Consider the following 25480-nt stretch of genomic DNA (forward strand, 5'->3'; position numbering starts at 1 on the left):
CGTTTTGCTGGTTTGCTGCCGTGATTCTAACACAAACCTACGTAGCTCCGCCCAGCAGCAGCAGGTCTCCTTCACAGGTGGAAACCCAGCGCGAGCGTCGTAGCGCTCATGTTGCGTTTAAAGGCGGCTCGGAAAAACAGGTTACAACATGTTAACAACGGATTAAACAGTTTTAACTGCTGATAAAAGTGACAGAGGACACAGATATGGGAAGTGAGGAAGCCTCTACTGTATCAAACTGACAGGAATAACAGAGAGTTGGTCATTCTAAGGTAAAAACCCAGCGCATACAGTGTTCATGTTTTGTTTTGTTTTTTCATCCAGACGGCTTCCCGCGACCCCCTGCAATGACACGGCGCCCCCCTAGGGGGCGAGCCCCACAGTTTGGGAACCTCTGGGCTAAACTTAAAACATGTTTGATATTTTTGTTATTTCATAGATCGAAGTATTTCCAGACTTTAGTTCTTCTAATTTTGATTAGAGAATAAAACCAACATTTAGACTCAGTTTAAAATTCTAACCTCCTGATTTGCTGGTTGAGTCCAAACTGCAGAGGTCAAAGGGCGTCCAGACAGAGGACAGACATGGACAGCTTCCACCAGGAGGGACAGAGAAGCCGCTTGCTCACAGAATGCTGTAACCAAACAAACTCACAGAAAGTTCAGTGGAAGGAAAAAGTCAGGTAGGACATTATGAACCTGCAGCAGAGACAAAAGGAAAGGAAGATGAGGGATACCAGAACCAACGATGAAGATGATGGTTTTGTCAAAGCAAATTGGACTCAGCAGAACCTGAGCAGAGCGAGAAACGTTTCATTTCTTGATCTGTAATATTCTGATGTTCTGTTGGGTTTCTCTTCTCTGTGATCCAGAACCATCAGAACTTCCTGAAGTGAAGTTCTGAAATGTTCCCTCAGGTCCAGGAACATAAATATCATTTTGTCTCTGTTGCTCTGAAACAGGAAGCTGCTCTGGATGTTTTCCTCTTGTCCCTCTTCATGTTGTCCTGTTTGTCTCACTTCGTCCCAACAGTTATGACACTTCCTGACCCGGCCCGTTCCAGCGCTGACCTCTGACCTCACATCCTGTTGTGTCAGGTTGGGTCGAGCGTCCGGAGGTGAAAGGAAGGAAGATGTTTGGATGAACAGCCTGAAACTTGAAACCTCGTCTCTAAATCTGAATGACGGATTATTAACTCCAAACGGCGCCGAGCTCCACATGCAGCTCCGTCCCAGTTTGTTCACTTCTACATTTTATCTCATTTCTTCTTCATTCCCTTACAAGGCGGCGACAGCAGCGAAGCAAATGACGCAATGAATGTGCAGGGAGCCATATTTAACTTAAAGTCAAATTAAAAAAGGGAAAAATTAATAATAATAATCAATTTAATTTATAGCACACTTTTCATTAACAAAAACCTCAAAGTGCTGCACAGTGCAGCTAAAAACAAATAAAATCAACAATCGAAAGAAGACAGTCATTGAAAAGCGGAGCAGGCTGGTTGTAAAGTCAGACAACTTTACAACCACACAAACACCGATCACCTGGAGTCCTTAGTGTCGCTCGAGGACGATGGAGAAGATTACAGGCTTGGGATCGTAAGGATCTAGAAGCTGAATGTGAAATAAGGAGGTCCTTCAAATCATCCGGTGAGGTTCCATATAGACAGTGATGAGTGCAATTTTATACTGAATCCTATAAGTTACAGGAAGCTCGTGAAGAGTCGGTGTGATGTGGTCCATCTACGAGCTCTCACTAGGATCCTGAACACACTCTGAAGGTGTTTTCTGTGGACTCCAATCAGCAGCGAGTCGAGCCTGGAGGAGACAAAGGCGAGGATGAAAGTCTGAGCATCAGAACGGGAGAGATGAACGAATTCTGGAAATATTGCGAAGATGGTTTTAAACAGGTGCTTAATGTGATTTTCAAATGTGAGATGAGAGTCCATTCGAACTCCAAGGTTTGTAACAACGGAGGAAATGGGAATGTCTTGTCCAGAGAACGAAATACTCGTCAGAGTCGAGGATTGAACCTGGCGAGGCGTTCCGATCGATATGGCCTCAGTTTAGGAACAGTTCAACTCAAGAAAGTTATGATTCATCCAAGTCTTAATCTCCTCCAGGCAGGACGTTAGAGCAGCAAGTGAAGGTGAACTAGAAGATGATCCCGTTCTGATGTAAAGTTGTAAATCGTCCACATAACAGTGAAATTAAATGTTAATGATTTTACCCAAAGGCAGCATGTGAAGAGAAAAAAGCATCGGCCCTAGAACTGACCCCTGTGGGACACCATACTAACAGCCTATCGGACACCAGAGACAGATTCACCGAGACCGACTTCCGCATGAAGACGATGCAGCAGAATGTTTTGGTCCACAGTGTCCACAGTAACCCTAACCCTCTGAACCACTACGCTAACCGCTGAACCACCACGCTAACCCTCTGAACCACCACGTTAGCCCTCTGAACCACCACGCTAACCCTCTGAACCACCACGCTAACCGCTGAACCACCACGCTAACCCTCTGAACCACCACGCTAACCCTCTGAACCACCACGCTAACCCTCTGAACCACCACGCTAACCCTCTGAACCACCACGCTAACCCTAAGTACAGCCAGGATCCAATTAGGGTTTATTTTCCAGAGGAACATTTTCACCATGATATTCACTGGTAAGTGTTACAGTTTCAAGCTAAATATTTAGTTGTATTTATTGACCCTCACCCAGTCCCTATTTAGCTTCAAACTAAATATTTAATAGAAATCTAAAATTTAGCTAGCTAAATATTGAGAAAGCAGGGTAAATATTTAGCTTGAAACTAAGTTCTGGTTCAGCGGTTAGCGTGGTGGTTCAGAGGGTTAGCGTGGTGGTTCAGCGGTTAGCGTGGTGGTTCAGAGGGTTAGCGTGGTGGTTCAGCGGTTAGCGTGGTGGTTCAGAGGGTTAGCGTGGTGGTTCAGAGGGCTAACGTGGTGGTTCAGAGGGTTAGCGTGGTGGTTCAGCGGTTAGCGTGGTGGTTCAGAGGGTTAGCGTGGTGGTTCAGCGGTTAGCATGGTGGTTCAGCGGTTAGCGTGGTGGTTCAGAGGGCTAATGTGGTGGTTCAGAGGGTTAGCGTGGTGGTTCAGCGGTTAGCGTGGTGGTTCAGCGGTTAGCATGGTGGTTCAGAGGGCTAACGTGGTGGTTCAGAGGGTTAGCGTGGTGGTTAAGAGGGTTAGCGTGGTGGTTCAGAGGGTTAGCGTGGTGGTTCAGAGGGCTAACATGGTGGTTCAGAGGGTTAGCATGGTGGTTAAGAGAGCTAACGTGGTGGTTCAGAGGGCTAACATGGTGGTTCAGAGGGTTAGCATGGTGGTTCAGAGGGTTAGCGTGGTGGTTCAGAGGGTTAGCGTGGTGGTTCAGAGGGTTAGCGTGGTGGTTCAGCGGTTAGCGTGGTGGTTCAGCGGTTAGCATGGTGGTTCAGAGGGCTAACGTGGTGGTTCAGAGGGTTAGCGTGGTGGTTAAGAGGGTTAGCGTGGTGGTTCAGAGGGTTAGCGTGGTGGTTCAGAGGGTTAGCGTGGTGGTTCAGAGGGCTAACATGGTGGTTCAGAGGGTTAGCATGGTGGTTAAGAGAGCTAACGTGGTGGTTCAGAGGGCTAACATGGTGGTTCAGAGGGTTAGCATGGTGGTTCAGAGGGTTAGCGTGGTGGTTCAGAGGGTTAGCGTGGTGGTTCAGAGGGTTAGCGTGGTGGTTAAGAGGGTTAGCGTGGTGGTTCAGCGGGTTAGCGTGGTGGTTCAGAGGGTTAGCGTGGTGGTTCAGCGGGTTAGCGTGGTGGTTCAGCGGGTTAGCGTGGTGGTTCAGAGGGTTAGGGTGGTGGTCTCTCTTTAAATCAGAGCTACAGGGTCTTCCTTCCTGCTCAGCTGCAGCTAACAGGCTCCTGTTCATCTGCACAGATGATTCCATTGGAGTGACTTTAGCTGTAACTGATTGATGGCTGAAGTGAGCCTGTTTCAGAGCAGGAGGTGATGATTGGTTCTGGTCACTGCAGATTTCTCAGCAGGAAGCAGGAAGTTACTGGGATCACCTGCTGTGGTGGAGCCAGAGCAGAAAAACAGAGACAAACACAGATTCAGGCTGAACGTTCAATGCTTGCATCATCATCATCATCATCACCACTGAGAACCTCAGGGATGTGTGCTGGGCTCATGATTGTTGTTCCTCCACCAGAATTTTCTTCATTTCTGTTGTCCATGAAGATGGAGAATCTCTGTGTCCGAGGAACATCGTTCAGCCTTCCTCCTATCGGTCCGTCTGCGATTCAGAGTCCTGAGTTCAGGTGGTGCTGCTGCAGTTAGCAGCTCTGCAGTGCAGCCTGCAGGAGAGTTCAGCTCCAACCTGCCGAGGCTTCAGGTGGCAGCATGTCGCATCACGCCTGAGCGGCTCTGAGCTATGCAGCCCTGCTGGTCTGAGCAACAGCTGCAGCAGCGGCCTGCTGGCTTAGACCGATTTAGAGGTTTAAATCGGTGTCAGTGACATGCGCAGTGGTTTCCTCTGATCTGTCTAATCATCAGTAATATAATCCCGCTACATATATAATCAGACATGGCGACATGTAACTTCAGCAGCGCTTTGCTTTCACAGACGGTGGGGCTCCGACTGGCTTTATAGTCACTTAGAAAAGAAGCTCAAAGAAAGGTGAGCTCTGTGAGGTGATGCTAGCAAAGCTAGCTGTACTGGGACAAACTGTTTAATATGAAAGAACGCCGTCTCTCACTGCGCTGAATTATTGTGAATTGTTATGTTGACTGAAGTGTTGCATGTATGGGACAACGCTGTGACCAAAAGTCTGCAATAGAATGACGTGACATTCATGAACGATCCGATTCTTCTGAACAGCTCTTTACTAAGAACGGCAGGCCTGGATCCTCATTGAGAGCCGTTCTTTGTTCTTGTAATGCTCTGGTACACTGCAGTAGCTATTATTATTTTATTTAATCATACACATTGATATTTATTTAACTAGAGAATAAATAAAACAGAAGAACATGAGCGCAGCAGAGCATGTTCATTGCTCTCTGTCTGTTTTCGTCTCCTGGCATGTGGCAGATGTTACAGCTCTGAGCTGCTGGGCTTCATGCAGCAGGAGAGAGAGAGAGTCACAGTCGCCTTGTGCTTGGTTCCTACTTGCTCCTTGGTCACTGTTCATAGTTGAACGTTTACCATCAGGGCATTGGCTAAATTTATTTCTGCTCTAAGTTTTTAATATCTAGATGGTTTTATGGGAATATGATTTTTTTCAGATCATTTTAAGAAGCAATTTTGGTCATATTCCACATTTTATCGTGTCATGTAGCGCGGGGCGCCAGTCTTGGTCTCAACTCGGTCTCGGTTAGGTGGTCTTGACTACAATACTAAGAGATTAATTCCCTGACATGCACCAGCTTCAAGTCAGGATTTATGAACGACATTTTGGTTGTTTTGGTCTGAAATTAGATTGAAAGTAATTCAGGACTTTTGATTCCTGCGGGTTTTCGGTTCCTGTAGCCGATTTTACAGTTAAAATACGGCAGCGATGCTATTGGCAGCTTGTTATTCTGCAGAGTGAAACCGAGTTCATGACTCTGAACTCGGTTTGACGTCCCGCAGCGCCGACATTCCTCCGTGTCTTCATTGTTCCCTGTGATGAGAAGCGACGTCTCCATCCTCGGCTTCCAGAGCTAACAAGGCGGGCGGCGGGAGGGAATTGCTGCTACCTCCTCGTATTCCCTGTCGGATCGCAGGGAAGAACTGAGCCGATCCGAAGTCTGCTACAGGTCCGGTGTTCCCCCATCAGATACGGTTCCCTCATCAGATACGGTTCCCCCATCAGATACGGTTCCCCCTCATCAGATACGGTTCCCCCATCAGATACGGTTCCCCCATCAGATACGGTTCCCCCTCATCAGATACGGTTCCCCCTCATCAGATACGGTTCCCCACCATCAGATATGGTTCCCCACCATCAGATACGGTTCCCCCATCAGATACTGTTCCCCCTCATCAGATACGGTTCCCCCCATCAGATACGGTTCCCCCCATCAGATACGGTCCCCCCATCAGATACGGTTCCCCCCATCAGATACGGTTCCCCCTCATCAGATATGGTTCCCCACCATCAGATACGGTTCCCCCATCAGATACGGTTCCCCCTGCGTCTTCTTGCCGCTCCGCACCGCACAGGCGGCAAAATACGCGCGTGCTTGTGATGAGCACTGAGAAAGCACGCACTTGTCTGGGGAACTACGGACACCGTGAAAGCTCAAACAACATGTTTCGGCAAAGTTGTCACTTTCTTCACGTTTTTGCGGGAAACTAATAGTAATAATACTAATAACAATAACAATAATAGTAATGATAAATACATATATGTCACATATATAATTATTATAAATGTATATATATGTTTAGTTCTATATATATATATATATATATATATATATATATATATATGAAATATGAAATAAAAACAGGGCAATGCATTTTAATGTTCAGTGTTACCCATCAGAAACCGTTCTCCCTGTTTTACAGTGGGGTAACCGTATCTGATGGGGAAACGCGGATTGACGTAACGCCGGCTCCCTCTGAAAGCTGCGTTTCTGCAGGACGTCTACGGACCGGAGCTGCTTTAAGAGAAATCACAACAGAAACATTTACGACGGCCCACAGCTGCACTCCACAACACACCAACTCAAAAAAAGCCCAGATGCAAACAAAAATGCTGCAATTACAGAAAATGGAATCAAAAAGAAAAATGCAGCAAATATTGAAACAGAAGTTGACACTAAACAGAAATCCTCCAGACCACCAGGGGGAGTCGATCACGAGATCATCAGAACCAATAAAGACAGGATGTCCAGAAAAAGGAAAAGATGTGCTATGCTTCATGATGTTACTGACACAGATATCAGCAAATCTGTGTCAGTAACATCACCTGCTCCAGACTCCCCCTAGTGGCCTGGAGGACTTCTTCTTTGGGTGGAGAGTTGGCTGCGTTTTGTATCTGCTGCTGTTTTTACTGTTTGTGACATTTTCCCTTTTTACATGTTATGTTGTTTGCAGAACATTTCGCCATTTATGGAAATTTGCACTAGTTAGCATCCAGTGATCCAACCACAGAGATCCAGTACCGGGCCCATCATCCAGTACCGGGCCCATCGTCCAGTACCGGGCCCATCGTCCAGTACCGGGCCCATCATCCAGTACCGGGCCCATCATCCAGTATCGGGCCGTTCATCCAGTACCGGGCCCATCATCCAGTACCGGGCCCATCATCCAGTACCGGGCCGTTCATCCAGTACCGGGCCCATCATCCAGTACCGGGCCCATCATCCAGTACCGGGCCCATCATCCAGTACCGGGCCGTTCATCCAGTACCGGGCCCATCATCCAGTACCGGGCCCATCGTCCAGTACCGGGCCCATCATCCAGTACCGGGCCGTTCATCCAGTACCGGGCCGTTCATCCAGTACCGGGCCCATCATCCAGTACCGGGCCCATCGTCCAGTACCGGGCCCATCGTCCAGTACCGGGCCCATCGTCCAGTACCGGGCCCATCGTCCAGTATGGGGCCCATCATCCAGTACCGGGCCCATCATCCAGTATTGGGCCGTTCATCCAGTACCGGGCCCATCATCCAGTACCGGGCCCATCGTCCAGTATGGGGCCCATCGTCCAGTACCGGGCCCATCGACCAGTATGGGGCCCATCGTCCAGTACCGGGCCCATCGTCCAGTATGGGGCCCATCGTCCAGTACCGGGCCCATCGTCCAGTATGGGGCCCATCGTCCAGTACCGGGCCCATCGTCCAGTACCGGGCCCATCATCCAGTACCGGGCCCATCGTCCAGTATGGGGCCCATCGTCCAGTACCGGGCCCATCGTCCAGTATGGGGCCCATCGTCCAGTACCGGAGCATTCATCCAGTACCGGGCCCATCGTCCAGTACCGGGCCCATCGTCCAGTACCGGGCCCATCATCCAGTACCGGGCCCATCGTCCAGTATGGGGCCCATCGTCCAGTACCGGAGCATTCATCCAGTACCGGGCCCATCGTCCAGTACCGGGCCCATCGTCCAGTACCGGGCCCATCATCCAGTACCGGGCCCATCGTCCAGTATGGGGCCCATCGTCCAGTACCGGGCCCATCGTCCAGTATGGGGCCCATCGTCCAGTACCGGAGCATTCATCCAGTACCGGGCCCATCGTCCAGTACCGGGCCCATCGTCCAGTACCGGGCCCATCATCCAGTACCGGGCCCATCGTCCAGTATGGGGCCCATCGTCCAGTATGGGGCCCATCATCCAGTACCGGGCCCATCATCCAGTATTGGGCCGTTCATCCAGTACCGGGCCCATCATCCAGTATTGGGCCGTTCATCCAGTACCGGGCCCATCATCCAGTACCGGGCCCATCGTCCAATATGGGGCCCATCGTCCAGTACCGGGCCCATCGTCCAGTATGGGGCCCATCGTCCAGTACCAGGCCCATCGTCCAGTATGGGGCCCATCGTCCAGTACCGGGCCCATCGTCCAGTACCGGGCCCATCATCCAGTACCGGGCCCATCGTCCAGTATGGGGCCCATCATCCAGTATGGGGCCCATCGTCCAGTACCGGGCCCATCATCCAGTACCGGGCCGTTCATCCAGTATTGGGCCCATCATCCAGTACCGGAGCATTCATCCAGTACCGGGCCCATCGTCCAGTACCGGGCCCATCGTCCAGTATGGGGCCCATCATCCAGTACGGGGCCCATCGTCCAGTACCGGGCCCATCGTCCAGTATGGGGCCCATCATCCAGTATGTGGCCGTTCATCCAGTACCGGGCCCATCGTCCAGTACGGGGCCCATCATCCAGTATGGGGCCCATCATCCAGTATGGGGCCCATCATCCAGTATGGGGCCCATCGTCCAGTATGGGGCCCATCATCCAGTATGGGGCCCATCATCCAGTATGGGGCCCATCGTCCAGTACCGGGCCCATCATCGGCCGTTGATCTGACTCAGAGGTTCTGCAGAACACAGCAGGTGAAGCTGCGGCTTGCAGACGGACTCTCCTCTCCTCCGTCACGTTCAGATGATTATTGATCAAATATCAGTTATCAGATGAAAAATCAAATCAGGAGCAGTGAGGAGTTTGAATCTGTTCACGTGTCTCTGACTCGGCTCCAATCTGTGCAGCAGCAAAGGATTCTGGGATTGATCCACTCAGACTTTCACTTTCACCGCACAGGTGAGCGACCACAGCTGACAGGAGGAGCGCTTCGGGGGCGGGGCCAGTGAAAGTGAGGTGGCTGTTGCCTCAGGTGCATCATGACTCAGCGGCTCTGGCAGCCAGCCGGGCAGGTGGGGCGGAGGGGGCGGAGCCAGCAGGTGGTTTGGCTCCAGGCTCTGAGCTGAAACTGAAGCTGACTAACAGAAACACAAACTGTTTCTCTGACGCTGCAACACTGACTGCAGTAGCTGCACCTGCAGCGATTCTGCAGCTCCTCGCACAAAGCAGCTGGAAACTTTTAGCCAGTGTCGAGAAAAGTCGAGCTCAGCCCACTTCCCCATGCTGGAGATTTTAGTTTAATAATAATAAATAAAGTTATCTTTAAAACTGATTACACAGGTGACATCAAGACCCAACAGTAGAGTCAGACGGTAATAAAATTAATCTGGTTGTTATGGTGTCCTGCAAACTTTGCTTTAATTCTACTTTTTTCTATTTAATCATAAAAAAACATAATCAGACAGAAAGAGAGTCATGGAACAGGAAGAATCAGAAACAAGATTGGCTGAAAAACGGAATAAAGAACAAAAATGTTGTTTTATGCTACAGATGAAGCAGAACATGTAGTCCACAAAACAGTTTAAAATATTCAAACAAAATGAATTTAGAACATTTAAATGTGCAAAAGTTTTGGTCTCAACAGTTTCCTCTGAACAGCAGAGCCTCAGCAGACTGAAACCTGAACACCTGGCAGGTAAACCAGCTGCTTCAGGAAACGGAGGAAAACTCCGGGTTACCTGTGCAGGTGAGCTGGAATTACCCCCAGCTCCATGGAACGCCGTCCAGGAAGCAGCAGCGACTCGGAGCTGACAGGAAACTGACGCGGAGCTGGAATATCACCGATCAGACCTGCAAGAGTCAGGAAACACGTTGAGCTGCTTCCCGATCCGAAAACAAACCGAAACCTGAACAACACGGCCTGCCAGGACGGCAGGAGGGTCTTTTCTGCTGAAATGTTTATTTGCTGATGAGTCAACTGTAAATATTACTGAGAATCGCTCATAAACGAGTTTCATGTGAATTCCAGAACAACTGAGGAAAACCGGCAGGAAAAGAATCATTTAGTTTTCCAGAAACGATGGAAAGTCCTGATGGCTGAGCATGAAAACATGAAGTCACAGATGAACCAGTCAGGCTGCAGGTCAGATGGAGAACTTAGAAACTTTGACTGGATTTTTAATGGCATTTTTAGGAAAATAAAAATTTTAATGTCAAAACTGATTTCTATAAAATAATATATTAAAATAAAGATATGAAACATAAAAAAGTGAAAATAACATTTTCTGCTGTTTTATCTTTAAGGCATGATGCTGCCACCGCCGTGCTTTGCGTTGTTTCTCATCAGACTGAGTTCTTCCTTCCTCTGGACCACAGAGTTTCCCAAACTCTACTCCAGTTTTCTCTTTGCCACCATGAAGCTTCAACTGGTGAACAAACTGGGAAAGCAGAGACCAGCGGCGCCGGTTGGACAGACCTCTGCTGAACTCGCTCAGAGGGAGTCAATATTTACTTTAACTTTTTATTTGTCAGTATTTTGTAGAAACCAGTTTTCACTCTGATGTTTCGTTATAATTTTGTCAAAATGAGGGTGTGAATACTTTGAATAGGCCCTAAAAACACCAACTGGATTCTAACTGCATAAAAAATGTTGTTCTGTCTTTTCATGAAATCTAATATCAGGAAATATTAACGGGCTGAACCCAGGAGGACTGAACTCCCACAGTCCAGCCAGAATAAAAGGAAAAATGATTATTGATGGGATCAAACTGTGTGTCTGCTTCATGTTTGTTTCGTTTCTCAGAGATTCTGGGTGAGTTGGTGAGTTTCGTGTTTGTCTTGGCAGCGGGTCGGGTCTCGGCCCGTCGGTACTCAGGGTTTGACATCGTGTCGGCCCTGCGGCTCCCCGGCGGTTTGAGTCGGGACTTTCAGCGGCGTGCCGAGCGTTTGACAAACATCCGGTTCTGCTGCTGCCTGTTGGACCCGGTCCAGTTAAAGGAAACGGCAGCAGGTTTCAGAGGCTCCAGGCTGTTGGGCGGCGTGTTTATTAGGTCACCATGTTTATGTTGGGATTACTGGTGAATAATTAATCCTGCTTCCAGAACCGTTTTCAGTTTATAGAAACTTGATTCACTGACAGCAAGCAGTTAATTAGAAACGTGTCCAAAAATATCATTCCAAGAAGGGAAATCTGCCGGGTCGGTTCCATCCTGTCAGCCGGGTTCTGATGGCGCCAACAGAACCACATGCAGCGAGCGACCGGGCCTGAGGCGGACCGGGTCCATAAAACACACAGAGACCGGTTGGATGAACTATTACTAACCTTCCAGAACCTTCCAGAACCCTCCAGAACCTTCCAGAACCCTCCAGAACCTGAGCTGCTCCAGCTTCTACTTTGGTTTTTTTATTTCAGATTTTCAGACTTTATTCTAGTTGTGTGAAAAAAACTGAATTTATTTCTGGGCCAAAATCAGCGAAGCGTTTATCAATCGGATCAGACGGATCGGTCCGATCCGTTTTCCTGGAGAAGCTCCATCAGAGCTCTGCAGAAACAAGCAGGAAGTTCCCTGAAACTCAGTTTTCCAGAAACTATTTTAAAAACTGAGAACGAAGCAGAAACATCTGCGGTTGTTTCAGCAAACGATGGAAAAGCTTCTCCTGTCATTCTGGGGTCATCCTGAGCTACTTCTGTAGTCATGCTGCTACGGGCCGAGGCGGCTGGAGGACAGACTCTCCGCTCCGTCTCCTCCTACTGCTCTCCACCTTCTTCGCATTTTATGAAATTCCTCTCAAATGTTGGTGCAGCAAAGATTTTCATTTGTGCCGCTTTCGCTTTAAAGACGTTAAAAAAATGTTCTCCAGGGTCATCAGAGGTCAACCACCTGCTGCCAGGAAGTCGTTGTTTGTTTTGGATTTTATCATTAGGTCTGATCTTCAAGCTAAACGGTTCAGAGAAAATCAGCAGCAACTTTCAGTTTGACGCATCTTCATCATCCTCCTCTTCTTCATAGCCGTCAACATTTACGGCTTCCAGGTGACCGAGCGGCAAAAACAACAAAACCCTGGAAACAAAGGTATCAAACTCTGGTTCCTGTGGGACCCATGTGGGACCCATGTGGGACCTGCAGCTGTTGGGATCTAATTGGCTCTGCAGCAGGAAGTCCTGTTAGAAACCTGAATGTTGGATTTTAGAGTTTCTGTCAGACGGTTTGGGTCAGAGCCGCTGAGGAGCGACAGATGGAGATTCTTCAACAGGAAGTAGCCTGTGATTGGCTCTAATGGTCACATGTCTTTCATGAGGTCATCAAAAATGGTTGTAAGTATTTTAATAAAGTTTTTAAAGACTTTTGTTAATCCCAGATGAAACAACTCGTATCATCCATGGATCTGCAGGGGCCATGTGAATAGTGATGCTGTGGGCAGGAAGGACCTCCAGTACGACATGCTAACATGCTAACAGCTCTGTATCCAGACAGCAGAGACGATGTTCCACAGGTTAGCTAGCTCTGCTAATCGTCCTCCGTTGCTTTTGCTGCTCCTCTTCAGATCTCTGCTCGGTTAGAGATGCTGGATTTGGGGATTTGAAGGGTGGAAAACTTGCTCCTCCGCTCTTTTATTCCCTGGAGCCTCCTGTTCAGCTCCTCCGGGATTTGGGGTCAAAGGTCAGGCATTATTTTTTATTACAGGTGTTGGAGAATAGAACGGGTTTACTGAACAGAACGGGAGCAACTCAGTGTTAGACATAAAAGAACCGGGTCGACGGGATCCGAATGGACCAGAACTCAGTCGGGACTTCAGGAAGCTGGACTTTTACTAGGACCTTTTCACGTCAGTCTGTTGCCGTCCTTTAGTTTGGACCTCGGTCAGTGGAGGTCAAACGGACCCAGACGGTCCGCTAAGCGCTGAGCTCACGGTGAAACTCTGGGTCTGAGCAGAAAACCCCTCAGCGACCAGGAAAACGGAAACTCCCGAACAGGAAGGGAAGAGCGTCATGGGGCTTTCAGGCTGAAGCCAGATAAGAAAAGTTTTCATCTGAGAGCTGATGTGTATCTGCTGCAGTTACACAATGACTGCTTTAAACGGTTTCAGAGAAAACTGCAAGCAGATTTATGTGGAGGAGCAGCGACTCTGCCAGGAAACGCTGCGTCGTAATCACTGATAACAGATGAGAGAACAAACTTCCCTGGTTCTGATAAAGAATCTCCAACACTTTCTCTTTTGCTACTTTTGTCTGTGTTAGCAACTCTGTTCAGGTTTTAGCATCATTCTGCAGACACCGGAGTCCCACAGGGCCGAGTTCCTGGGTTCCTTCTCTTCATAATAAAAGACTTTCGGTTTATCTTAATAACTTAGTATAACGATGTAAATTTAACCTCCAGCCTCACATCATGCCTGCAAATTTGTCTCTGTGAGTTTGAGCTTCAACCTGTTGAAGGCAACTTCCTGTTTCACTGTTTACATGCTAATGCTAAGTCGTCCTGCCTGAGAGTTCAAGACGCCTGAAGTTTTCTCATTTGTTTGTGTTACAAACGTAAAGCTGCACTAATTTCAGATTCTACATGTTTGGCTGCAAAGATGTAAACTTTAGATTCTGATCTTCTCGAAGAGAAAAACCTGCAGCATGAACTCCAGAGAGCAGCAGCTGCGTTACTTTGCTCTGATGTTCCTCCTGACTCAGGAGGTCAGCCCTCAGATCAAAGATGGTTTTTTCTTCTATAATAATTTTCAGTGAGTATTTGAACATAAAGTCTTAAAGTCATTGTGTTGTTTGGACTCCACCAGTCGCTTAGAAATTCATCGTCACATATTTAAAGTTTGATCCAAACTCAAGCTGCCATGAATCATTTACTACAGGAAACTTTGGCTGCATTTTAATCCTGAAACTGAATCAACTTCCTGGATATTTGACTCTGGAGACGTTGAGCTGTTAGTTAATCAGCTTCTACCCGAAGCCGTGATGTCATCGCTGGACGTGGGGAACGCCCGCCGCTCTGGCTCAACAGGAAGCAGAGGGGCGGGGCTTCGTCGTGGACAGGAAGACGAGCTGCTCCTCCTCGTCTGTAACGCTGCGCCTGAAATTGTGGGAAAAGTGGGAAATCGTTTCGCTCCACTACGAAATCCCAACCATTCAGATTTATTTGACAGCCGGATGTTAAAAAAAATGCAAACATTAAACTTCCTTCAGTCTCCTAGCAACCAGCGCAGCCGAGGCCTGCGCAGTCTGGAGGTGTGCGTTTGGTGCTGGTTGCAGCAGCTAAAATGCTAACAAGCTAACGCCCAGCTAACTAGGTGCAATACCTTGTGGTGCTTCTGTAGGGCAGACAGCGCCGCCCTAGAGGCAGATTCTCATTCCTCCAGAAGAAACTTTCCTTCTTCTCTCATTTCCTGAAGATTTTCCACCTTTCATCCAAAAAGCTCCTTCACTTTCCCCTGATGTTGGTTTATTTTAGGCCAGTTGAACCTTGAACTGTTTCCTGTTTGCCATCTCAGCGATTTCATTCACAGAAATGGACTTCCTGTTGATAAGCTGGGTTTTCTGCTTCCTGCTCAATCATCCAGATAATCAGCAGAAAAAAGTTCTGCTCCTTGTTCCAACATGAATTTCCCTGCTGGAGTTTTGGGTCTCAGCCTGGACTCAGTGGGGTCTTCCTCCTCCTCCTCTTCCTCACCTGCCCTCATCACATTCCTCACATCTCTGACTCAGAGTTTAATCTGTGATGCTGGAGGTTTGATGAAGACCTGATGAAGGCCGAACCAAGTGACTGGTTTCATTTCAGTGATTAAAACTAATATTTTAAGGACGTTTCCTCCATCCAGCACCATCTTCCTCCTGCTGCTCCTCTTCCTCTCCTCCTCCTGAAACTGACCTCGGATCAGATCTGGCTCTGATTTTCTGAAACCTCAGATCGTTATCAGACGTTTCTGTTTCAGTCTGAATGAAAGCAGGTCGGTCCGGTTCAGGTCGGGTCACAAGACTGCTTCCTGCTGGAGCTCCGCCAACACACACACACACACACACACACACACACATTTATGCACTGCAACTGTGTCAGTTATTAATCCATCAGTCTCTCAGAGTGGGCGGGACTTTGTGTCTGCTCCCTGACCTCTGACCTTCAGGTTGGACGCTCGGCGTGTGGCGGCAGGAGGATCTGACCGAGTGATGCAACACAGGAAAACAAATCGTCCAATCAGCATCAGCCGTCCTCTGACACAAACAAAGTCATTATTCCTGGAAACTCAAGTCTTATCAGCTGATGTCCAGCGTCTGTCTTGTTCCCCTGTCCTCCTGTCCCTCTGTCCCCTTTGTCCTCCTGTCCTCCTGTCCCCTCAGTCCTCCTGCCCCCTCTGTCCTCCTGTCCTCCTGTCCCCTCAGTCCTCCTGTCCTCCTGTCCCCTCAGTCCTCCTGTCCTCCTGTCCCCTCTGTCCTCCTGTCCCCTCTGTCCTCCTGTCCCCTCTGTCCTCCTGTCCTCCTGTCCCTCCATTTCCTCATTTATCCTGATTGGTGACCTTTGACCTTCAGGTCTCTTGGAGGTCGTTTCTCTCTGATTTGTTCACTCTGTGTCTGTGTATAAATTGAAACGTTGTTCTTCTCCTGATCCGTTCTGTGATCCGGTCCGAACAGGTTCTGTGGTTTTATCGGGTTTTCCTGAAGATCTCTGCGGTTTTTGTTGCTGCAACGTTTCTGTGTGGATCTTCAGACGTCTAACCGTGTCGGGATGGAGCCGCTCCTTCACCTCGCCACGCGTCGCCTTTCTTCCACCTGTCAGCTCTCATCCCGCCCACGTGTCACCGCCGCCTCCACATTCCTCGCCTTTGTTCTCCAGGCCTGGAAATAACCGCACAGGCTGAAAGTGACGAGGAAGAAGTTCCAGTAAATTAAAAACCCGATCGGCACGGCGACCGTTACATTGCACAACCTTCCTCCAGTGATCAGGTTCTGAATAATCCCGCTGCAGTTTGGGGAAAGTTTCATAATCCCAGGAAATCACAAAGAAAGTGTTAAAAAATAAATCTAAGATCTCCATTTAGAATCAAGAGAAAATCTTCAAAGTTTCCAGATTCAAACTGAAGGAATCTGGAGGAAGTTCTGCATCAAGAACCCGATCCAGCTGACAGAACCTGGACCCGGTGGACCAGATCGCCCGTCCCTGCAGCCAGGCTCTGATGGACAGAGGTGGTGTCATGCTGTGGGCTCGGAGCAGCTGCTCTGCCTGATGTTCTGTTTCCTTCCAACCATCAGAAACATTTAAAGTCCATTTTTAAAATTCACAAAACAGAAATAAAAAAGGAAAATATGAGTTGATGATGTTTCCATCTTCTGCTTCGACTGCGCAGTGTGATGTCATCACAAGTTGACGCTACATGGCTGGAATAAGTAGGAAGTGGAGGCTGCTAACAGGAAGTGGAGGCTGCTAACAGGAAGTGGATGCTGCTAACAGGAAGTGGGAGCTGCTAGCTCGCAGATGTGGACTGTGAGTTTGGTGCCTCTGGTAAGGCACAGCATTCGTTACGTTGGAACTTTTTCTGTAGGTGTTTCCATCTTTAGCACTTTACCTCTTTCAGAAAAACCATAAACCGTCTCCGTCCAGAATACTCTTTTCTTTTTTTGCCAAATTGAAGAAGGTATTTCAAATGTTTCCATCAAACTTTTCATATTCTTCAAAACATGAATAAAAAGGTCAACATCTGCTGCGTTCCAGGACGTTTCACCAAGATGATGGAAAACCGGGTCTGGGCCGGTTCTGGAGCCTGAACCGGTTCTGGAGTCTGGACCGGTTCTGGAGTCTGGGCCCAGAAACGCTCTGCTGTTTCAGGCGTTGTGGAAACTTGATGTATTTCATGTGTTCACTATAAACCGCCGCAGTTTCGGCCGTAAACCGGAGCTGCTGATTGGACCGCTGTTGTTCGCAGAGGGAAACCGGAGCTGCTGATTGGACCGCTGTTGTTCGCAGAGGGAAACCGGAGCTGCTGATTGGACCGCTGTTGTTCGCAGAGGGAAACCGGAGCTGCTGATTGGACCGCTGTTGTTCGCAGAGGGAAACCGGAGCTGCTGATTGGACCGCTGTTGTTCGCAGAGGGAAACCGGAGCTGCTGATTGGACCGCTGTTGTTCGCAGAGGGAAACCGGAGCTGCTGATTGGACCGCTGTTGTTCGCAGAGGGAAACCGGAGCTGCTGATTGGACCGCTGTTGTTCGCAGAGGGAAACCGGAGCTGCTGATTGGACCGCTGTTGTTCGCAGAGGGAAACCGGAGCTGCTGATTGGACCGCTGTTGTTCGCAGAGGGAAACCGGAGCTGCTGATTGGACCGCTGTTGTTCGCAGAGGGAAACCGGAGCTGCTGATTGGACCGCTGTTGTTCGCAGAGGGAAACCGGAGCTGCTGATTGGACCGCTGTTGTTCGCAGAGGAATGTGAAAACTTTGACTCTCTGCCAACTGAGCTGAGGCAGTTTATGGTCGTAAACGGGGCCGAGTCCAAAGGGAGAGAGCCGATAATTAGTAATAAAACTTCAAAGTTCTATAACAACGACTTTTATTTGATTATATAAACGGTTCAGAACAACAAACGGACCGGGAGCCGTTACTCCTGGTACCGGGGGACGGACGGCTCTGCAGATGTTTAACTTCTTTATCTGGAAACGTTTCTGTTGAACAGAAAACATCCGTCAGCTGCTCCTGGCCAAACATTAACTCCGAAGTAAATGAGACTGAAAGTGAGGACAAAAGAAGAGGATCTGATTTCTGGGGAAACGGCGCCACCTGGTGTCCAGCTGAGGGCAGCAGCAGCCAGACTCCTTATGGGGATTCTGATCAGTTATTGATCGCAGCTGATAGATGTAAATACTTTGATGGAGGGTCAGAACAACAAATAAAAGAATAAATTATGAAAATAAAGCCATTAGTGCTTTATTCTCATAAGCTTAATGAGGGACTTTGTTTAGGCCATTTTGTCTCTTCTTTGCTGCATCCTGATCTCTGACCTGCAGAGCTTCAGATGTTCTGATTCTTTTGGACCTGCGGGACGGGTGGCTGGTGTTCTTATGGAGCGGTTCTGGTCCAGGTGTGGGTCCAGGTTCTGCTGAGGTTCTCTGGAGAACCAGAACCTCAGAGACGGATCTGGGTCGGTTCTGCTGGAGTTCTGCTGACTGAAGCCACCGGCATCTTCATGTCATGAAATTAAACTTCAGGGTTGGTAGAAACACATCAGTAAGAATCCTCTGGTCTAATCCCTGTTCTGGTTTGGAAGAACTGGAGTCTAAAAAGTAGCTGCTATGGTAGTTTGTCTGGATTCCAAGTTCTGGGTTACTAAATAAGTGGGTAACACTTTATTTGAAGGGGGTGAATAAGACTGTAATAAACATGTCATAACACCTGTCATAAACATGAATAAGCCTTCATGAATATTTATGACTGTTGTCATAAAGCCTCATTCAGTAAATTATGACACTTTTAATACAAAGTTGACATTATTCAAAATGTCTTTGTTATGACAACTTGACATTAACCAGGAAATCATTACTGATTAAACTTTACCTTTAATAACATAAAGTTACCTAATTTTTAAAGTGCAATCAGTAATACTTTTATAACAAATTTATATCAGTAATGATTTCTTGGTTAATGTCAAGTTGTCATAACAAAGACATTTTGAATAATGTCAACTTTGTATTAAAAGTGTCATAATTTACCGAATGACGCTTTATGACAGTCATAAATATTCATGAAGGCTTATTCATGTTCATGACAGGTGTTTATGACATGTTTATTACAGTGTAATGACAGTCTTATTCACCCCCTTCAAATAAAGTGTTACTAAATAAGTGTAAGTATCCTCTGGACTCTCCAAGTGTGCTCTAAATCAGTAGAAGTACTGAGAACTCCACAGTTTCTAATAAAAACTAAGTGTTCCTGTTCTGGAAGAATCTTCTGGATGTTAAGTTCACTGAGGTGTCAGTGTGTTTGATCAGCAAAAACAGAAGACGCCTTTAGGGTGTACTTACTTCTATTTGTTGGAAACTGGGTGGATTTGTCTGCTGAGATGTGATTGGCCAAGCAGCCCGCCTGCAGTAGCGCAGCAGGCAGCTGCAGGCAGCAAGATGGGCTCCAGCCGCTCCAGCCTGAGACGCGTCCCGGACGGCCAGCAGCTCCTGCAGGAAACCGGATGTGAGCCTGAGCGTTCTGGACGGTTGGGTTTGGTTCTGGACGGTTGGGTTTGGTTCTGGACGGTTCAGTAAAACCTCCTGTTGCTAAAAAGGTTTAAAATACCGACTTTTTCAGAAAGATAAAACTGAAGTTGTTTTCGTAGCTCAGCAGCAAAGCAGCAGAAATAATAGTTTTTCTATCAGGCAGGATGTTTTTCTGTAAACTTCAAGGCCTCTGAGGTCGGAACCGATTCTGTTCTGGTGTTTCACTGCAGAAACACAAAATCTTAACAACTATTTTTAAAATAACATTTAAAATAAGAAAAAACTTCAAGTAACTTTTCAGCAAGATAAAGCAGTTTGTTTCTTAAATATGAATTTAAAAAGTAGCAGATTAAACATGGGAAAATGTTACAAGTGAACAAGAGTTAAGTTAGTTTTGTTTTCTTTAATGTACTGAGATATTTGCTCTGTAAAGTGCTTGGTGGTGTGTGTGTGTGTGTGTGTGTGTGTGTGTGTGTGAGATCCTGCAGAATCATCAGGTTGTTTATCTGCGTCTCCTCCTCTGCTGTCCTCCCTGATAGAGACGCTGGGCAGGAAGATAAAACGTCTTCATGCTGCCGTTTTCTGCTGCATAGCAGAAAACAGAATTATTTTAGATTATTTCAGGTTTAGCGTCTCCAGATTATTTTAGATTATTTCAGGTTTAGCGTCTCCAGATTATTTTAGATTATTTCAGGTTTAGCGTCTCCAGATTATTTTAGATTATTTCAGGTTTAGCGTCTCCAGATTATTTTAGATTATTTCAGGTTTAGCGTCTCCAGATTATTTTAGATTATTTCAGGTTTAGCGTCTCCAGATTATTTTAGATTATTTCAGGTTTAGCGTCTCCAGATTATTTTAGATTATTTCAGGTTTAGCGTCTCCAGATTATTTTAGATTATTTCAGGTTTAGCGTCTCCAGATTATTTTAGATTATTTCAGGTTTAGCGTCTCCAGATTATTTTAGATTATTTCAGGTTTAGCGTCTCCAGATTATTTTAGATTATTTCAGGTTTAGCGTCTCCAGATTATTTTAGATTATTTCAGGTTTAGCGTCTCCAGATTATTTTAGATTATTTCAGGTTTAGCGTCTCCAGATTATTTTAGATTATTTCAGGTTTAGCGTCTAAAAGATTGGGTGTTTATGAGAAACATAACTGAATATTTCAGGAAGTTTGTAATAAACTGATGACTTCAGGACCAGCAGCAGTATGGCAAGCCCATTTGTCATATATTTCTACAATCAGTGAGTCTTGCCAAAAATGGCAGCAGGTGTCTGAAGAGCGCCCCCAGGCGTCCATACGGTGTCATTACTCTAATATATCCATCAATATTCTGATTTAGTATTTATTGATTTATTGGTTGTAGAACGGTCAGAGCTGAGCTAATCCCGTATGGGGCCCACATTCATCTACAAGCTGGAAGTAAATGAACCCAGAACCAGAACCAGAACCCAGATTAAACCTCTGTGTGATTCCAGTCTCTGCAGCCCTCCTCCTCCGTCTCCATCAGCGGTTCCAGTTCCTGGACAAAGACAGCAGAGGACACCTCAGGTGGGCCAGCAGGACAGTCCGGTTCTGATCCGAACCCGGGTTCATTTCTGACCCAAACTCTGCGTGGTTCTGATGGAGGAGGAGGTGTTGGCTGGCCGCCTGCTCCTCCATCAGAACCAGAATATCTGGACTCAGAGGACTGAGTATTTTAAATTGAATGAGCTGCTATGAACTTTGACCCCTGTGATGTCGGCTATAAACCAGAGTCCGTCTGAGCTGAGGGATGAACGATAATCTGAGGATAATCTGGAGAATCTCCACAGTTAAATATTTAACCGTTTTTATCCAGAGTGGGATCAACAAACCCAGAGAAAACCTGCGACTCAGTCTGAAGGACCCAGAATCCAAAACGACCTAAAAGATTCTGTTGGATCAGATTATGTCATTTCCAGGGTTACTCTGTCTTTTTAATCCTGCTGATGTTTTTGACAGAAGACCAAAGTAACTCGGCTGCTCAGGTTGGTTCTGTTTGGGTCTCAGGTCCGAGGACTTGGAGGCGGAGCTGTCCGAGAATCCCATTGGAGACCGAATCGTTGGAGCTTTTTTCCAGCCGGGGTACAGAACCGGATCTCTGCTCAGTTTACCGGTCTGAACAGGAAGTCAGGAGCATTCAGCCTTCCTTCCTCTCTGCAGGCGGGAAACTGTGGACTTTCCCTCGTTTGTCCGGGTTCTGGCTCACTTCCGTCCCACGGATACAAACCGGACCCGAGACGGCGTGCAGCCGGAGCCGGCCAACAGTCGGAACCGGAAACTCAAATGTCAGTCTGGGTTTCTCATTTTCTCTGAAACTTCCTGGAAATGCAGTCATGATTGAGGAAATGTCCCTCCTCAGTTGCCTTCCAGCTGTATGACCAGGACCGAGACGGGAAGATCTCCAGAACTGAGCTGCTGCAGGTCGACACGACAAACACTTACACTGTAAAAAGTAAACTGAGCATGAAGCCACTAAACACAACGTGAGCCTTAAAGCTGCAGTGCTTTTATTTTAAAACGTTTTTAAAATATTTATTCAAACTCTCATCAGTTTGTTATGAGAACAGACTGATCTCCCCTCTGGCCTGTTTTTGATGTCTGAAGAAGTGCAGAAAAACAACCAATAAGTCAGGAGGAGGGGCTTAGCGCTGTCAATCAATCCCATGTACTCACTGCTAAATTTGCTAATAGTGGAGAAACAACTTACTGTTACAGGTTAACTGTGTGTTGGTGGCTATGCTAACTAGCCTAGCATTCATGACAGACTCTGCTGTCAGGAAGAGTGATTGACAGCGCTAAGTCCCGCCTCCTGGCTCTGATTGGTTGTTTCTAGTTAGTTCTGGGAGAAGCCAGAGGAGCTTGATGTTTTTCACAGATAATCTGCCTCATACCAAACTGTCATGACAGTAAAAAATATTTTTATAAAAGTTACAAACTGCAGAATTAAAACAGAAGAACATGCAACCTTCACCAGCCGCTGTCCTGGAACAGGAACATCCTTTCCAGCTGCAGCGTCTCTGTCGGCAGGACAGAATCGTGGTTCCGGTTCTGACCTGGCTTCATCCTGCAGGTGCTGAGGGAGATGCTGGGGCTGCAGGTGACGGAGGAGCAGCTGCAGAGCATCGCGGAGCGCGCCATCCAGGAGGCCGACCTGGACCGGGACGACGCCATCTGCTTCGACGAGTTCAGGAAGGTGGGTCCGGTTCGGCTCCCAGAACCTCAGCATGTGGCGGTGGGGCTCCTCCTCCACCAGGAGGGGATGGTGAGGTGCTCTCAGGTCGCATTAATTCAACCCATATGGGACTTTTTCCCGGCAGTCTGAACAGCGTGGCTCCAAACTTTCACATACAGAAAAAATCTGATTTGTGTCATTTCCATTTATGGAACTAAACCAGAAATCTGACGGATTTAAAAGTCTGAACGGTCATGACACATTTTACATTGTTGAGGTGAGACATGCATCGTAATTCAGCATCAGAAGAAGCCACATTAGAGGTGCATTTATCAATTAATGAGTTAAGTTGATTGATCAGTATTCTTATGATGAACTGATAAGCAGCTGACCGATCACAGGTCTGATTGCAGTAGCATCTTCCAGATGGGCGACATGGAAACGCACAAGAAACGGCAAAGCAATCTGCAAACATATGAATGATGCAAACTGCAAAACACACAAACAAATGCGAAACAAAATGCTGCAACTGCCACAGGAGGCAAAAGGGAAAATACCGGAAAAGCAAAACAGAAAAAACTCCACAAAAAGCAAGTCCTCCAGACCACTAGGGGGAGTCTGGAGTAGGTAATGCTGCTGCCGCCTTTATATAATATTGGAATAGCCTACATGTTAGAAAACGACACAAAGCATAACACACATTTTCTTTCTTCCTCCAACTTTGTTCTGGACTTCTCGCCTTACTGAGGGTTTGGTTCCATGTCATTGTTGGACGACTCCCCAGTGGTGTAAAAAGGGGGCATGCAGGCAGCGCATGCAACGCATCGGGGCGCAGCACCAGAGGGGGCGTCAAAACCCCGTGTGGAGAGGGAGGCGCGCTGGTTGTGTTTTCCTATACACTTCAGCGCGCCTTACGCTCCTTCTCCTCGCTTACGTAACGAGGTAAATGTGGCAAGTTTTACTCTTCACGTATCGGCGTCTCAGGGGGGTAGTAGAGCGAGTGTATGCTTTCCACACTCCTTCAATCTTCTTTCGGGGGGGGGGGTCGATTTATGTTTTTGCATCCACCTGAATAATGTGTAGTTGCGCCACAGCGACTCCCCCTGGTGGCTTGGAGGATGTCTGTTCAGTGGAGCCAGTTTGCAGATACTAACATATCAGTCACAGTAAATACAAGTAAAAAAAATTAGTACTTATCCTTCAGATATTAAATAAGCTGATGACCCCTGACCTTTGGTTTAAAATGTTCGTTGTTTCCAGTCGCTGGAGAAAGTGGACATCGATCACAAGATGAGCGTTCGCTTCCTGGAGTAAAGCCTCTGTAAGAAGAAGACAAAGATTTCACCTGGGACCTGGTGGGGTCACACCTGGTCACACCTGCTGCTGTTCCATGACAAAGACGCGCTGATCCTGGAACCCAACATGGCTTCAGGGGAGAATCCAGAGTGAAATATGACAAACCTTCATTTCTTGTAATGTTAATGATTGTGGCTGACAGAGCATTAAAGTCTAACCTGTGAAATCTTCTTGTAAACGTTGGAACCACCAACAGTTGCAGCAGAACTTTGTGTTTGACTCCCCAGATGTTTCATGCAAGGGCGTAGATCCCATCTCATTATGGGGGGGGGGGCATAAACAGGGAATTTTTTAAGAGCAATTTTGGGGGAGGTCAGCAAAGTTATAGTAAAATGTGGTTTAAATGTTTTGTTCAAGCTGCACCATCAAAAATGAGTAGTAAGTAGCAATGAATAACAAAAGTATTTTTCTCAGTAAACAACCTGTTGAGACCCAGAAGTCAAACTAAGATTCAAATGTTTAGATCTGAGTTTGGTTCAAAGATCTAATCTCTGCTACACCTTTACAAAAACTTAAGGCTCTAAATAAAAAAGTTTTAATAAGTAACTCCACTTAATAAAATTCCTGATAAATATTGATTTATTGCAGTGGTTCTCAATACAAATCATGTGTTATTTAAATGATAACTTAAGTTGCTTTAAACTTTTATTTTTGGGGGGTTTTCATGTTAAAACCTATAAATATGTAGGAATTGAATATTTGGGAAGTATCATAACTTAAACCACCAGTTTTCTAGAACAATATTCAGATTTTATTTTGTGGTTTTAAAGCCGTTACGTTGAAGATGGTAAGAAATAAAGTCATATTTTATTTTGTTTTCCTGCCAGCTGCAGTCGCCCCTCTGCTCTCGGCTCCCATACTGAGCTATCGGCTAATGCTAACGCTCAGCCGCTCCCGTTTCAAACGCTTCTTATTAAAGTAAGAGTTAGAGAGTTAAATGTAACTGAAATATTATCTACCTTCGACAGAACTAAGTCTATGAAAGCAATGTAGCAGTTTAGCTAGTTTTGATTTCCAAGGCGTAAGGTGACAGTTTATCAGGATTCAGCAAAAGTAATGAAATAACGAACTGTTAATTGTCAATGTGTTTCTTCCTATTGAGCAGTGAAAGTTAATAAAACGTGTAACATGTCTTTTGCTTTAAGTATTTACTTACTAGAGGGTTTTGTTAGTGCTGCAGAGCCACAGCTAACAGCTAGCTCCTCCCGTAGCGGCTCTAGCGGAGCCTGGGCCGCAGCTGTTGCTCCGCCTCCACTTTGGACTGAACCATTGTTCTAACAATGGGGGGAACCTAAAATTTATTTTTTTTTTTCCTTAGAGATGAATGGCAGATTTACTTCGTTCTTTGTTCCTATTGCCTTTTTATATTGATATTGTTTAAATACAAGGGTTTCTTTCATGATTTCTTTGGGGGGGACAATCCTAGACTTTTCCCAGATTGGGGGGGGGGGGGGGGTCCGGACC

At 46.9% G+C, this 25480-nt stretch overlaps 1 protein-coding gene and 2 long non-coding RNA genes across 4 annotated transcripts; 2 read left to right on the forward strand and 1 right to left on the reverse strand.

Moving 5' to 3' along the window:
• Positions 1–936: 936 nt before the first annotated feature.
• On the reverse strand, positions 937–10153 carry LOC148155690 (uncharacterized). Its single transcript, XR_015765017.1, has 2 exons — positions 10019–10153; positions 937–1816 (listed from the first exon to the last, which is right to left on the reverse strand). It is a non-coding gene; the product is annotated as an uncharacterized LOC148155690 (long non-coding RNA).
• LOC148155691 (uncharacterized) lies at positions 9935–11047 on the forward strand. The gene is made up of 2 exons (XR_015765016.1): positions 9935–10422; positions 10584–11047. It is a non-coding gene; the product is annotated as an uncharacterized LOC148155691 (long non-coding RNA).
• Positions 11048–19297: 8250 nt separating this feature from the next.
• On the forward strand, positions 19298–25148 carry chp2 (calcineurin-like EF-hand protein 2). Of its 2 annotated transcripts, none has more exons than XR_015765018.1 (7): positions 19298–19442; positions 20943–21015; positions 21496–21570; positions 21649–21773; positions 21848–21971; positions 22559–22681; positions 23921–23947. XR_015765018.1 is itself a non-coding variant. In XM_014971480.2 (7 exons), the coding sequence occupies exons 1-7, from the start codon at positions 19376–19378 to the stop codon at positions 23972–23974; spliced, it is 579 nt and encodes a 192-aa protein (XP_014826966.2). In that variant the 5' UTR covers positions 19300–19375; the 3' UTR covers positions 23975–25148. The 2 variants fall into 2 exon arrangements, 1 of the variants encoding a protein (XP_014826966.2); XM_014971480.2 differs by having other exon boundaries at positions 19300–19442; positions 21848–21909; positions 23921–25148.
• The last annotated feature ends 332 nt before the right edge of the window (positions 25149–25480 follow it).

This window comes from Poecilia mexicana, unplaced genomic scaffold (assembly GCF_051168715.1).
Source record: "Poecilia mexicana isolate PSO_F unplaced genomic scaffold, ASM5116871v1 scaffold_13, whole genome shotgun sequence".
Taxonomy (NCBI): domain Eukaryota; kingdom Metazoa; phylum Chordata; class Actinopteri; order Cyprinodontiformes; family Poeciliidae; genus Poecilia; species Poecilia mexicana.

What these genes read in the sequence shown, in the direction of transcription:
- chp2 (XM_014971480.2), top strand. Translation starts at nt 19,376, where the DNA reads ATGGGCTCCAGCCGCTCCAGCCTGAGACGCGTCCCGGACGGCCAGCAG. An exon ending in GGAGCTTTTTTCCAGCCGGG is followed by an intron (nt 21,571 to 21,648) that starts GTACAGAACCGG and finishes TCCTCTCTGCAG; the next exon opens with GCGGGAAACTGTGGACTTTC. An exon ending in GCTTCGACGAGTTCAGGAAG is followed by an intron (nt 22,682 to 23,920) that starts GTGGGTCCGGTT and finishes CGTTGTTTCCAG; the next exon opens with TCGCTGGAGAAAGTGGACAT.